The sequence below is a fragment of the Sus scrofa genome, chromosome 1 (assembly GCF_000003025.6).
Source record: "Sus scrofa isolate TJ Tabasco breed Duroc chromosome 1, Sscrofa11.1, whole genome shotgun sequence".
Taxonomy (NCBI): Eukaryota; Metazoa; Chordata; class Mammalia; order Artiodactyla; family Suidae; genus Sus; species Sus scrofa.
In genome coordinates, this window is record NC_010443.5 from 180052127 (window position 1) to 180067583 (window position 15457).

The window sequence follows — 15457 nt, forward strand, 5'->3', positions numbered from 1 at the left end:
AAGGTCAGATAGTCAATATTTTTTCCATTTAAGGCTTAGAATCTTTGCAACTATTCAAGTCAGCTATTTGACATAAAAGCAGCCAGACAATACAGAAATGAATAAGTATGGCTGTATTCCAATAAAACCTTATTTGTAGACACTGAAATTTGAGTTTTATATAATTTTCATGTGTCACAAAATATTATTATTCTTTTAATTTTTTTCAACCATTTAAACTAGCTTATTGGTCATTAAAAACAGGTGGTGGGCTGGATTTGGTCCACAGGCCATAGTTTGCCAGTCTTAAGACCATGTAGCATTTGCCCAAAGCTTGAAAGGAATAACCAAAATCAGATAGTCAATGAATGCGTCTTCTTTTTAAAAAAATCATTCATTCACCATTTCAGAGAGATAAGAAATATATGGGGAGAGGAAAAGGGAGTAGAAGATCTATTCCCACAAGCAAAACACTTTGCTTATTCTGAGTCCCAGGGGAAGCAAAGGTGAGGTTTGCTGGAAGATGCCATGATTTTTTTCTGCAGGAAGAACTCATTCAACACTATCTGGATTCCTAAGTACCATCAGTCTCTTGGGAACTGTATACTAAGTTAGAAAACAAATATTTTAATCCAACTTTAACTGTACTACTAAAGATAACTTAAGGGAGAAAATCTCTATGTTGTCTTTTTGTGAAAGGATGTGAGGCGGCTTGTAAAAACAAACAAACAAAAAAGAAACACATATAAAACAATATATACTAGCATTAAACATTGAGCCAAATAGATATATGGATTAGAAGGGAAGAAATAAGTTACTATTTGGAGACAAAATGATTGTACATAGAAAATACAAATGAATTTATAGACAAACTATTAGAATCGATAAGTGAATATAACAATCAAGATGGATATATGGTCAAAAACCAATTTTATTTCCATATATCTGTAACATAAAAGGAAAAAGTTAACTTTAAATGACAATAATATTTGAGAGTATTAAAAAATCAAATACCTAGAAATAAATCTAAGACATGTAAGATCTCTACACTAAAAATTATAACACATTTTTTCAATAAAGATTCAGATAAATGGAGTGGTATGCCATGTTCATGGTTTGAAAGATTCAATATTGTAAAGATGCCAAATGTTTCCAATTACATTGACCTACATAGTCAGTAGGTCATGTTCATACAAATACCTACATAGTCACAACAGGTTATCTTGTAGACTTCAGCAAATTTATTATAAAATGTATACGGCAATGAAAAGATCTAAGAATAGATCTCAGAGCCAAGACAACATTGAAGAAGAACAAAATTGAAGGACTTACTGTACTAGATATCTAGCCCTATTGAAAAGCTATAGCAACTAAGACATTATGGTAGTGGTACAAGAGACAACAGAAGAGAACACACTGCAGACATGGAGATCACTCATAGTCACCTGATATCACAAAGGTAACACTGCAGTGCAGTGTGGAAATAATAGTCTTTAAATATTTATATATGAGGGGGGAAAAATGTACCATGACCCCTAACCTCATACAATAATCAATTCCAAATGGATAGTAGATTTAGATGCAAAGGTAAAATAATATAGCTTTTAGAAAAAAAGCATAGGAGGCTATCTTCCTGATGCTGAAATAGGCAAAGATTTCTCACAGTACAAAAACCACTAAGCATAAAAGAGAAATATATGCATAAATTGATAAAATGATTATTTATATTAAGACTAAGAACATCTATTTACCTAAAGACACTGTTAAGAATGAAAACACAGGAGTTCCCGTTGTGGCGCAGTGGTTAATGAATCCGACTAGGAACCATGAGATTGAAGGTTTGATCCCTGGCCTTGCTCAGTGGGTTAAGGATCCAGCATTGCCGTGAGCTGTGGTGTAGGTTGCAGACATGGCTCAGATCTCGCATTGTTGTGGCTCTAGCATAGGCTGGCAGCAACAGCTCCAATTCAACCCCTAGCCTGGGAACCTCCAAATGCCGAGGCAACGGCCCTAGAAAAGGCAAAAAGAAAAAAAAAAAAAAAAAAAAAAAAAAGGAATGAAAACACAAACCACAGGAGTTCCTGTTGTGGCTCAGCGGAAACAAACCTGTGTAGCATACTTGAGGACGCAGGTTCAATCCCTGGCCTCGCTCAGTGGTTGAGGATCTGGTGTTGCCATGTGCTGTGGTGCAGGTCCCAGACATGGCTTGGATCCCACCTTGCTGTGGCTCTGGCGTAGGCCAGCGGCTACAGCTCCGATTTGACCCCTAGCCTGGGAACCTCCATATGCAGCAGGAGTGGCCCTAAAAAGATAAAAAAAAAAAACCCACAAACCACAGAGTTTTAGAAGATATCTACCACATATAAATATACATAGACAACAAAAGACACATATTCAGATTACATAATGAGCTTACCAAATTAATAAGAATTAATAATTATTAAAAAAGACATGGAGTTCCCGTCGTGGCGCAGTGGTTAACGAATCCGACTAGGAACCATGAGGTTGCGGGTTCGGTCCCTGCCCCTGCTCAGTGGGTTAACGATCCGGCGTTGCCGTGAGCTGTGGTGTAGGTTGCAGACGCGGCTTGGATCCAGCGTTGCTGTGGCTCTGGTGTAGGCCGGTGGCTACGGCTCCGATTCGACCCCTAGCCTGGGAACCTCCATATGCCGCGGGAGCGGCCCAAAGAAATAGCAAAAAAGACAAAAAAAAAAAAAAAAAAAAAAAAAAAAAAAAAAAAAAAAAGACAGCCAACCCAAGAGAAAAATGGGCAAAGGACTTAGCTCTTTCACAAAAGAAAATATCTAAATGGCCAATAAACATATGAAAATGTGTACAATTTTATGAGTCAACAGGGAAATGTAAATTAAAACTGTATTATACTATATACCCACAAGAATGGCTAAAATGAAAACAACAAAGAGTATCAAGTGTTGGTAAGGCTAAGGAGCAAATGAACTCTCATACACTGCTGATGAGAGTATAATTTCAGAAAAAATGCTATGGAAAACTCTTTGGCAGCACTTGCCAAAGGTAAACATACATATGAATTATGACCTAACATAACTTCCCTCCGAGGTATATACCCAATGGAAGTGTGTACGTGTATTCACCAAAATATATTACTACAATGTTCCTAGTAGCACTCTTCAGAATAGTGCCAAACTGAAAACCACTCAAAATGCCCAACAAAGGTATGAAAAACAAGCTATATTTATACAATGGGCAATTACACATCAATGACAACAAATGAATTACAACTATATGCAATACTATGGATGAATTTTATAAACAATACTGAAAAAAAGAAGTCTGGACACAAATGAGTGCATATTATATGATTCTACCTACATAACATTCAAAAATCTATGTTATAAAAGTCAGGACAGTGGTTATCCTTAAAGGAAAGGTAGTAACTAAGAGGGAGCATAAAGGGAATACTGGGAAGCTGATAATGTTCTGTTTCTTCATCTGGGTGCTGATCACAATGAAAATTCATCAAGCTTTCCATTTACGATTTTGGATGTATGTTATCATTCAATAAAAAGTTCAAAAAAAATCAGACAGAAAACAAGGGTGGAAAGATAAGGTGAAATGAAGAGGGAAGGTATACAGAAAAATAAAAATGTATACTTAAGGCACTAGATATTTGGCAAGAGTAGGGCACAAATGTGTCTCTGCTTAGAGACAAGGCAAATAGGATGATGCAATCAGTTAAATAATTCATAGTGTCCACAGATTAAAAACAAGCCAGTTGTGTCAAGAAGAACAAAATTATTCTTAGAACTGAGATCTGAGAGAAATTTCTCCTGAGCATTCTCAAAGAGATGTTGTTTGATAGTGAGCCTATGTCTTAAATCACATCCTTATAGTAGAGGCCTTAGTGAGTAACACCATGAATCTCTCCATAGGCTGGTGCCATAAAACCAAAACACAACTCAAGGAGAGTAATTTGGGGTCAAGGAATAGGATGGGGAGAGAAAAACCCTGGAAGGTAGGTATACCACAATTTGATGTTCTGGAGAGATGTACAGGAATGAATAATCTATATATAATCCAGGCTCTCTCCCTTAAATAGTGTTTCCCTGAAGCAAGTTTTTGATAAGCATTGCCTAACAGTGAGTTCAAGGTCACACTTGCTAAGACAGGTACCCAGAGTAAAGCTACTGTATTATATAACTAAACACTGGGGAATGGGGAAAAAGGAGATACATCAACTCACAGGGGCTGGATGGATAGCCTCTAAAAGACTATCAAGCAAAGTTGATATGCAGAGTAACTATTATGTTATTACTCATGTCTCTATCACAAATAAAAAAACAAAGATCTGATTTTCCCCACCACATGTTTTAAGCCAGACAGTCTGTAACTCACCCTTCACACATTCCTGAAACAGATCGATCACATAGTGTAGCCACCCTCCTCGAACAATTCCAGTGGCTCACCATGCCTAGTGGATAAACTTCAAAAGTTATTATCATGAATATCCGGCCCTTTATGTGGGCGTAATTCCACCTTTCCAGTCTCATCTATTATCTCTCGCTAAACACACAACGATCCAACCACATGTGATCACTCAGTGCTTTCCAAATATGCCATATAGTCTCAGACCACCTCTTGACTCTTCGGATCTGGTACTTTCTCATAGGGAAAGAAGAAATTAGGTATCCAGAGTTTATGACAGTGTGTCTTAGGCCTGTCACCTTAATGCTACTGTGAACTGGATTACCTGTTTCTATGATTCCTGCTTCCTGTAAAGGACCCTCAGCCTCCATGTCAAAGGACTGAGCCTTAACTGAAAATGTCCCTCTGAGTTTGTGTGTGAGGTTAGTGAATTGCTTACCCTACAATATGGTTCCTTCTTTTTTATATCCTCCTGCTGGATCAGCCTCAGGCCCTGAACACCATTCTGCAGGCCTCTCTCATATAACGCCTGAAGTCTGGGAATTTCTTCTTGTTCAACAGCTACTATAAGCTTAAAAAGAAAAAAACATAAAGAATATGAATAAACACATCATTAGCTATGAAAGATAAAGTCAATGGAAAATCATAAATTATTGCATGATAAAAATTGGTGTTTGTGGGGTTTTTTTCTTTTTTTCTTATGCACCTACTGCATATGGATATTCCCTGGCTAGGGGTCGAACCGGAGCTTGTAGCTGCAGGCCCATACCACAGCCACAGCAATGTAGGATCAGAGCTACATCTGAGACCTACACCACAGCTCATGGCAATGTTGGATCCTTAACCCACTGAGCAAGACAAGGGATCGAACTCGTGTCCTCATGGATACTAGTTAGATTTATTTCCACTGAGCCATGACTGGAACTCCAAAATTGGGTTAATTTTTTTAAAACTGGGGTTTTTTCTTCATGTATCTATTTCTCCCTTTCTTCAAGACTTCACTTCTTCCTCCTTCCTTGTCTTAAGGCTGCTTTAAAACAGGCAAGCTATAGGCTCAATTTTCATACCTGCTATCACAGTCCCCACCTGCATCTTGGCCATAAGTATCACTATCACTCCCTCCATTCCAGAGGGGGAAAAAAGCACAGGTTGCTGAGTCTTCATATTTAAAAAGACCCAGTACATCAGAAAGACAGGCAGTATTCAGAATAATGGGATATCACTAACAGAAAACTATTTTATCTTTTGGAACAAAGTACATTACAAAGTATTTACTAATTGCTGCAAAGGAAAAAAACAGAAAATTCATCAACTTTACTCAAGACATTTTTTCTGTTTATTTCAGGGCAAAGAATCTGTTTATGGTAGTTTCCTTCTTACTCAACAGCTATCAGCCAAGGAAAGAACAGATGATATTCGTAAGTATATTAGAATTCAAAAATCACTATTTCATAGCAAGGAGTCAACCAAATTCCATGAAGTAATACTTTTAATTAAGGTGTAAAGGTTATTTAAATCAACAAATAATTTACCTTAAAAAGATGTGGAAGCTTAGGACACTATCAAGAAAGTGAAAACACAACCCACTGAATGGGAGAAAATATCTGCAAATCATACTGCTGATAAGGGTTTAGTATGCAGAATATATAAAGAACTCTTTCCAAACTCGTATAGACTTCCAAATATAAAACAAATAAGTCACAGCATGGTGACTATAGTTAATAGTACTGCATGGCATATTTGAAAGTTTTTAAGAAAGTAGATCTCAAAAGTCCTCTTTACAAGAAAAAATTTTTTTTACTTTGGTGACATGTGTTAACTAGACTTATTGTGTTGGTAATTTTGCAATAAATATCAAATCATTTATGTTGTACATCTGAAACTAATATACTGTCATATGCTAATAATACCTCAGTTTTAAAAAATAAAAGTGCTTCAAACTTGAAAAAAATAAAAAGAAGTTGGGAAAGGGCAGACACTCAAAGGCTCAAATAAATGACTGAACCAGGAAAACTGCGAAATCAGGTTGTAAGTCACACTGACACCACTATGGCCTGGAAGCAGCAATCTGTCAGTTAATATCTGGAGTTGAGCTGAGATGGGTTAAAAGCAATGATCTGAAAAGGAAATATGAAGTACCGTTCAAGGCTCAAGAAAGAAGTAGGCTCTACAGAACTCAAAGCATACTATGTGCAGGCATAGAGCCTGGTATATTTCTCAGAAGTGTTCAGTGGATGTTGGCTCATTCCCTTGGCTTAAAGGATGGGGGTAAAAAAAAAGAACTCATAACTCAACTATAAAAACTATAAATACAGTTTTATATCTTGCTTTTTTCACTTAACTACTATGTCAGGACCATTTTCCCACATTATTAAAAAAAAACCTTAATAGCATCTTTAATAGTGACAATGAACTCTAATTCTTAAAAATGACACAGAAAGATTTTTTGTTGTTGTTGGTCTTTTTAGGGCCACACCCTTGGCATATGGAGGTTCCTAGGCTAGGGGTTGAATTGGAGCTGTAGCCGCTGGCCTATGCCACAGCCACAGCAACCCCAGATCTGAGCCATGACTGTGACCTACACCACAGCTCATGGCAATGCCAGACCCTTAATTCACTGAGCAAGGCCAGGCATCGAAACTGCATTCTCATAGATACTAGTCAGATTTGTTTCCACTGAGCCATGATGGGAATTCCAGATATGAAAAGATTTTTAAGGGAATATTATGAACAACTATATGCCAACAAATTAGATAATCTATGTGAAAGGGGCAATTTCTTAGAAAGATACAAACTTTTGAAACTGACTCAAGAAGAAAAAGAATATCTGAATAGACCCGTAACAAGTAAACAAATTGAATCAGTAACTTTTAAACTTCCCACAAAGAACAGCTCAGGCCTCACAAATGCTACCAAGTGTTTAAAGAAGAATTAGTATCAATTTTTCATAAACTCTTCCAAAAAACAGACGAGAAGAGAATACCGTCAAATTCTCTGAGGCCAATTAATTCTCAAACCAAAGACATCAAAAGAAAATAAAACTGCAGATCAATATCCCTTATGAATACTGATGCAAAAATTCTGAACAAAATACTAGTTAAATTGAATGCAGCAAACATATAAAAAGGATTATATACCACAACAAAGTGGGATTTATTGCATAAATACAAGATCTATTTAATATCCCAGAGTCAAATGTAATATATTCATATTAACAGAATAAAGGACAAAAACCACATGACTGCCTCAATAGAAGTAGAAAAGGCATTTGAAAAATTCCAATGCCTTTTCATGATTAACAACACTCAACAAACTAGGGGTAAAAAGAACTTCCTCAGTCATATAAGGGGCATCTACAAAAAACACAGAGCCATCATCATACCTTAGTGAAAAACTAAATGCTTTCTCCCTAAAATCGGTAACAATACAAGGATAGTCACTTTCACTACTTCAACACTGTATCAGAGATTCTACCCAGAGAAATTAGGCCAGAAAAAAATTAATCAAGAGTTCCAGCTGTGGAGGAGTGGGTTAATGATCCGGCTTGTCTCTATGGCATTGCCAGTTCGATCCTCAGCCTGGCCCAGTAAGTTTAGGATCCAGCACCACCACAGCTGTGGCCCAAGTCACAGCTGTGGCTCGGATTTGACCCCTAGCCTGGGAACTTCCATATGCTATGGGTGCAGCTTAAGAAGGAAAAAAAAAAAAATCCAATTGAAGAGAAGTAAAACTACCTCATTTGCAGATGACATGATCCTGCATACAGAAAATCCTAAGGAATCCACACATACAAAATAACCTATTAGACTAATTAAAAAGTTCAGCAAAGTAGAAAGATAAAAAAAATCAATATACAAAAATCAACCATATTCTATACATTAGCAATTAATAAACCAAACTGAAATTAAGAAAACAACTCCCCCTCACAAAAGCATCAAAAAGAATAAAACATCAAGGAATAAAACTAATGAAAGAAGGGTAAGACCTGTACAAAGAAAAATATAAAACACTGTTGAAAGAAACCAAAGAAGATCTAAATAAATGGGAAGATATTCCAAGTTAACAGTTTGCAAAATTTAATACTGTTAAGATGGCAATACTGCCTAAATTGATCTATAGATTCAATATAATCTCTATTAAAAATTGCAACTGCCTCTTTGGAGAAACTGAAAAACTACCCTAAAATTCACATGGAAATGAAGGTGCCAGGAATAGCCAAAACAATCTGGAAAAGGAACAAATCTGGAGGACTCATACTTCCTGATTCCAAAAATAATAAAGAGCTACAAAAAAACAAGATAGTGTGGTACTGGCGTAAGAGCAGGCACGCATGAATGGGAAAGAATTGAGAATCCTAAACAAATCTTACATTTATGCTCAACTGATTTTTGATAAAGGTGCCAAAACAATGTAGAAAGCAGAGTCTTTTCAACAAATAGTGCTGAGACAATTGGACATCCACATGCAAAAGAATGAAGCTGGGCCCCTTCCTCACACCATACACCAAAATTAATTAAAAAGTGGTCCTAGGCTGGAGGGATATGTATAGGGGGTAAAGTGGGGAGCTCTACTTTCAGTGGCAGGGTCTGGGGAAGGGGCACTGGGCCAGCTGGGAAGGTAGTAAGAGGTGCCCAAAGCAGCCAAAGAAGCAGGCCAAGGAGATGCATGAGGAAGATAAGGTATTCAAGCAGAAACTAAAAGAAGAGCAGAGGTAACTTTAGGAGCTAAAAGCGAAGACTGCAGAGAAGACCCTCCTAGTGACAGCTAGAATTAAGAAATCTGGCAAAAAGTAAGCTGTTACTTGTGCTGGAGGTAATGGTGATCCTTAATTCCATTCCTGTTTAAACATCTGGATTCCCTGCCATAACATCTGTTGCCACCTATAGCTAGAAGGAAGTGCTGTCTTGGAGCTTGATATATATTTAAGAATAAATTTCTGGGAGTTCCCCTTATGGCTCAGAGGGTTAAGGACCCGACACAGTGTCTGTAAGGATTCTGGTTTGATCTCTGGCCTCGATCAGTGGATTAAGGATCCGGCGTTGCCACAAGCTGCAGTCTAGGTTGCAGATGCAGCTTGGATCTGGTGTTGCTATAGCTATGGCATAGGCCTTCAGCTGCAGCTCTGATTCAACCCCTAGCCCGGGAAATTCCATATGCCACAGATGCAGCCCTAAAAAGAAAAAAAAAAAAAAAGAAGAAGAAGAAGAAGAAGAAACTTCTGTTAAAGTTAAAAAAAAAAAAAAAAAAAGAAAGAAATCATACAGTGGCTCATCTTCTCTTTAGTTCTCCTCATTCAGCCATTTCTACCTTAATCTGTGAGCTCAGAGTAAACCCAGCCCAGAATCCGGCTAAAATCTGTTCTGCAGTTTTTATTCTAGCTCCAGTTCTGCATCACTTAGAATTATTTTTATTTTTTAATTTAATTTTTATTTATTTATTTTTTTTGCCTTTTTTTTAGGCCCAAACCTGAGGCATACACAGGTTCCCAGGCTAGGGGTCAAATGGGAGCTGAAGCCCCCAGCCTACACCACAGCCACAGCAACGCAGGATCCGAACCTCGTCTGTGACCCACACCACAGCTCATAGCAATGCTGGATCCTTAACTCACTGAACAAGGCCAGGGACTAAACCCACGTTCTCATGGGTACTAGTGGGGTTCGTTGACTGCTGAGCCACGACAGGGACTCCTGCACCACTTAGAATTAAACCAACTACTTTGGGCAAAAAAAAAAAAAAAAAAAAAGGATCATAGATCTAAATGTCAGAGCTAAGGCTTTGACATTAGAAGAAATGTAGGAACAAATTTTCGTGATCTAAGGTTAGGCAGTGATTTCTTCAATATGACACTACAAGTATACATACAAAAAAAAGGGAAAAAAAAAAGATACACTTAACTTCATCAAAATTAAAAGCTTCTGGTGTTCCCACTGTAGCACTGTGGGTTAATGATCCAGCTTGTCTCTGTGGTGTTGACAGTTCAATCCCCAGCCCAGCAGTGTGTCAAGGATCTGGTGTTGCTGAAGCTCTGGTAGGTCACAGATGTAGCTTGGGTTCCATTTCTGGCTCAGGAACTTCCATATGCCTCGGGTGCAGCCAAAAAGGGGGAAAAAAGTTTCTGGGAGTTGTCTTGTGGCACAGCAGGTTGAAGATCCAGCATTGTTACAGCAGTGGCTTGGGTCACTGCTATGGCGCAGGTTTGATCCCTGGCCCAGGAATGTCCATATTGCCATGGGTATGGCTAAAAAAAATTAAAAGCTTCTGTGCTTCAAAGGATACCATCAGGAAAGTAAAAAAAGAGAAATTCCTCTGTGGCTCAACAAGTTAAGAACCCAACTAGCATCAATGAGGATGCAGGTTCAATCCTTGGCCTCACTCAGTGTGTTAAAGGATCCAGCGCTGCCACAAGCTGTGGTGTAGGCTGCAGATGCTGCTCAGATCCCATGTTCCCGTGGCTGTGGTATAGGCTGGCAGCTGCAGCTCTGATTCGACCCCTAGCCTGAGAACTTCCATATGGGCGCACATGCGACCCTGAAAAGAAAAAAAGAAAAAGAAAGTAAAAAAGAAAATCTGTAGATTAGGAGAAAATATTTAGTAATATGCAAAATATCATCATTACTATTATTTTATTTTAAAACAACACATTTTAATATTTTAGTATTATTTTAGTAAAAATCAAAAATCATAAAAAAAAATCATATAAATGATAAAGGACTATATCCAGAATATATAAAGACCAATACAACTCAACAATAAAAAGACAAATAACTCAATTTTAAAATGGGCAAAAGATCTGAATAGACATTTCTCCAAAGAAGGTAAATGATTGCCCAATATGTATATGAAAAGATGTTCAGGAGTTCCCAACGTGGCTCAGTGGTTAACAAATCCGACTAGGAACCATGAGGTTGCAGGTTCGATCCCTGGCCTCAGTCAGTAGGTTAAGGATCCTGTGCTGCTGTGAGCTGTGGTAGGTCGCAGATGTGGCTCGGATCTCATGTTGCTGTGGTTCTGGCATAGGCTGGTGGTTACAGCTCTGATTAGACCCCTAGCCTGGGAACCTCCACATGCTACAGGTGCGGCCCTAGGAAAGACAAAAAAAAAAAAAAAGAAAGAAAAGATGTTCAGCATTATTAATTACTAGGTTTAACTACATAAAAACCACAATGAGGAGTTCCCATTGTGGCTCAATGTAAATGAATCTGACTAGTATCCATGAGGATGCAGGTTCGATTCCTGGCCTTGCTTAGTGGGTTGAAGATCCAGTGTTGCCACAAGCTGTGGTGTAGGTTGCAGATGTGGCTTGGATCTAGCATTGTTGTGGTGGTGGCATAAGCCAGCGGTTACAGCTATGATTTGACCCCTAGCCTGGGAACCTCCATATGCCGCAGGTGAGGGCCTAAAAAGATAAAACAAAATTAAAAAACCACAATGATATAGCACTTCACACCCACAAAGATGGCTAAAATAAAACTGACAAAAATGGACAATAACTAGTGTTCATAAGGATGTGATAATAATGGAATCCTCATTAATTACTGATACGGATGTAAAATAGTACAACACTTTGGGAAACAGTTTGGCACTTGCTCAAAATGTTAAACATGTAATTACCATATAACCAAGCAATTCAACTCCTAAGAATATACCTAAGAGAAATGAAAACGTAGGTCTACACAAAAACTTTCACATCAATGTCCATAGCAGCATTATTCACAACAGCCAAAAAGTGGAAACAACTCAAATGTCCATCAACTGATAAATGGATAAACAAAATGTGTTATGCTGATACAATGGAATAAAAGCAATGAAGTACTGATTCATGCTGCAAGATAAATAAACCTTGAAAACATTATGCTAAGTGAAAGAAGCCAATCACAAGACAATATATTGTATGATTCCATTTATAGGAAAAGTCTAGTTTTTACAGACCTTATATATGGATACAAAGAAAGAAAAGCTGGGTATTTTTTTAATCAACATTAAACATTACTAAGAAAACTCTATAAATAATTCAAGGCCCTAGTAAAATGCCATACCTTGCCACATTGCTTGTAGGAAATCCCCTTTTGGTTACAGTACTCATAGATGAGGGCTGCACCTTGCACACATAATTTAGCTTTCAGAGATTCAGGTTTATAATAAATTCCACTATGTATGACACCACTGTTATGTCCAGTCTGATGAATAGCTATAGAACAAGAGAAAAAGGTTAACAGAAAGTACATGATTCACATAAAAACCTAATAAGTAGGGGAACTTAAACTTGCAGTTGAGGCTATTAGAAACCACTATTTAAAAATCTGCCTGAGTTTGTTCTTATAGTCAGAGGACTGGTAGCTTCCTCTGGCAACCAACCATGCTGTTTATATCACATTCAGCTACAGCTCTGGTGCACAAACTCCTCACTACTAGCAAAGCACTTCAAGAGCCGACTGTAAGCTGTCTGCCTTCTGCCTCAGAAGCTTTACTAATGTTTGCAAGCAGAAGGACTCAACATCCCTAGGGACATCTTTCAGCCAATAAGGACAGAAGCTAATGGATAAATGAGCCCAATCCTGGGAAAGATTAGGTAGCTCCTCGAAGGTCTCAGGGGAATCAAGCTGCCAACTGCAACCTGGAAAAGGCACTCTCAAGTGATCTTTCCTCCTTCCTGGTTTATTTTCCCCACTCCCTCACTCCTACTTCCTCGGAAAACTTTGCTAATAAATCACCTACACCCAAGTCCCAGTCTTAGGCTCTGTTTTCTGAAGAAGGCTGAGACACTACCACTGACATTTGGCATGAAAGATGCAGAACTGAGAAGAGGAGCAGATGCTGAGGTTGAGCAACACTGAAAACATACATACCTAAATCCTTCTCCTTTTCCAGAACACCAATGGAAAGTGCTGGATGTCGCAGGATGAGGGCTCTGGCAGAGGCAAGCCCCACAATTCCGCCACCGATAATGACTACATCAAATGAGCTTTAAGAGAATGCACCTTTAAGAGAATGCACCTTTAAAGTAATGCATGTTTACAAGAGACTTTATTTTCATCTCAGTGGACAATTAAACTATTAATTTGTAATCATTAAAATCAAATATTTATTGGCCTAAATGAAGAAACCTTAATAAGTTACATGCATAGATAATCAGCCACACCAGCAGACAGAGTGGCTAGTTGCCCAAGCTGCTCTAGGTCTCTATAATAAACACTCTGCCTAGGCAGAGTGATAAGTGATCACTCTGTGTTAAGTGTCATACTCTTCTCTACCACCTATTTTAAAATTCAAGTGCAGTATTCTTGAGGATAATTTAACATTAATTCATTAACACCTTAGTGCGCAAAAACTTATAATATTTTTTTCTGTTGAGGAGGAAACAATAAGAATACCAAGCCTTAAGGAAACAAGTGGTCCAGAAATGGGCTCAGGATGACAGTTTTAGCCATAATAACCCTAACTACACAACCATTTAAAAAATTAAAAAGGGTATGTGTGGTCTGTCTAACTCTTAAAAGATTACCATTAGCACCAATCTCATGGTCAACAAATCTAGTTCACAGGAACATGGCCAATCTGCATCTTTTTTTTTTTTCTTTTTAGGGCCACACTCATGGCATATGGAGGTTCCCAGGCTAGGGGTCCAATCGGAGCTACAACTGCTGGCCTACACCACAGCCACAGCAACACGGGATCCAAGCCACGTCTTCGACCTACACCATAGCTCACGGCAATCCTTAACCCCCGAACAAGACCAGGGACTGAACATGCATCCTTATGGATGCTAGTCAGATTCATTTCCACTGAGCCACGATGGGAACTTCCAATGTATTTCACCCTCTCCTGCATTATGTTATTTCAGTGTAAGTCCTAAACATCATCTGTAAATATTTCAATACATTATTTCCAAAAGGGCTCTTTAAAAGGCACACACAATGCTGTTACTTTTTTTTTTTCTTTCTTTCTTTTTACAGCTACACCTGCATCAGATGGAAGTTCCCCGGCCAAGGGTGGAATCAGAGCTGCAGCTGCAGGCCTACGCCACAGCCACAGCAACAGTGGATATGAGCTGCATTTGCGACCTATGTTGCATCTTGCGGCAACACAGGATCCTTAACCCACTGAGCGAGGTCAAGGATCAAACCCCGTATCCTCAAGGACGCTATGTCAGGTTCTTAACCTGCTGAACCATAATGGGAACTCCAATGTTGTTATTCTAACTAAAAAAAAATTATCAGTTTTTCATTATCATCAAACATTCACACTAAAAATTTGAGAAGAAAACAGGAGAAAATCTTTGGTATCTAGGGCTAGATGAAGTGTTCACACCAAAAGCATGATCCATAAAAGAAAAAAATTGATAAATTGCTCTGCAAATGACCCTGTTAAGAGGGTAAGAGGACAACAAATAAATTGTGAGAAAACACTTATTTGTGAACTATATAGCTGACAAAGGACTCATTTCTCATATACATAAAAAACAAACAAGTCATTTAGAGAACAGGCAAAAGATATAAGCAAACATTTCATCATAAAGAATAGATATGATGGCAATAAAGAACATGAAAATACGCTCAGTACCTTCAGTCATTAGGGAAATGCAAACTAAAACTACAATAAGGTATCACCAGACCCCTTTCAGAATGGCTTTTTTTTTTTTTTAAGTGATAACTAAACATTGATGAGGATGAGAGGAACTAGACCAACCACACATTGCTGGTAGGAATGTAAAACAGTACAGCCATTCTGGAAAAAGAGCATGGCAGTTTCCTCAGAAACTATACCTGTGCGTACTACACGTCTTAGCAATTGCACTCTTTGGAATTTATCGCAGAGAAATGAAAACTTAATGTGCCTACAAAAATCTGTACATGTGTTCATAGCAGCTTTATTCATAATAGTCAAAACTGGAAATAGCCCAGATACCATTCAACTGGTTAAGCAAAGTGTAATACATCTAACACCACAGAGTGCTACTCAACAATTAAATGGAACCCACTATCAACACAGGCAACACCTTGGATTGATTGCAAGGATATTACGCTGTGTGAAAAAAGCCAATCTCAAAAGGTTACGTATTGTGTAATTCCACTTA

General features: G+C 38.1%; 1 protein-coding gene across 2 annotated transcripts in view; it reads right to left on the bottom strand.

Moving 5' to 3' along the window:
- L2HGDH (L-2-hydroxyglutarate dehydrogenase) overlaps positions 1-15457 on the bottom strand; it is a 48307-nt gene that overhangs the window by 31265 nt on the left and 1585 nt on the right. For both annotated transcript variants that reach the window (XM_001926818.5, XM_021101450.1), the window contains exons 2-4: positions 13230-13345; positions 12420-12571; positions 4823-4954 (exon numbers count right to left, since the gene is read on the bottom strand). In XM_001926818.5, the coding sequence (XP_001926853.1) occupies positions 4823-4954; positions 12420-12571; positions 13230-13345 (400 nt within the window). The remainder of the gene's footprint in view (positions 1-4822; positions 4955-12419; positions 12572-13229; positions 13346-15457) is intronic.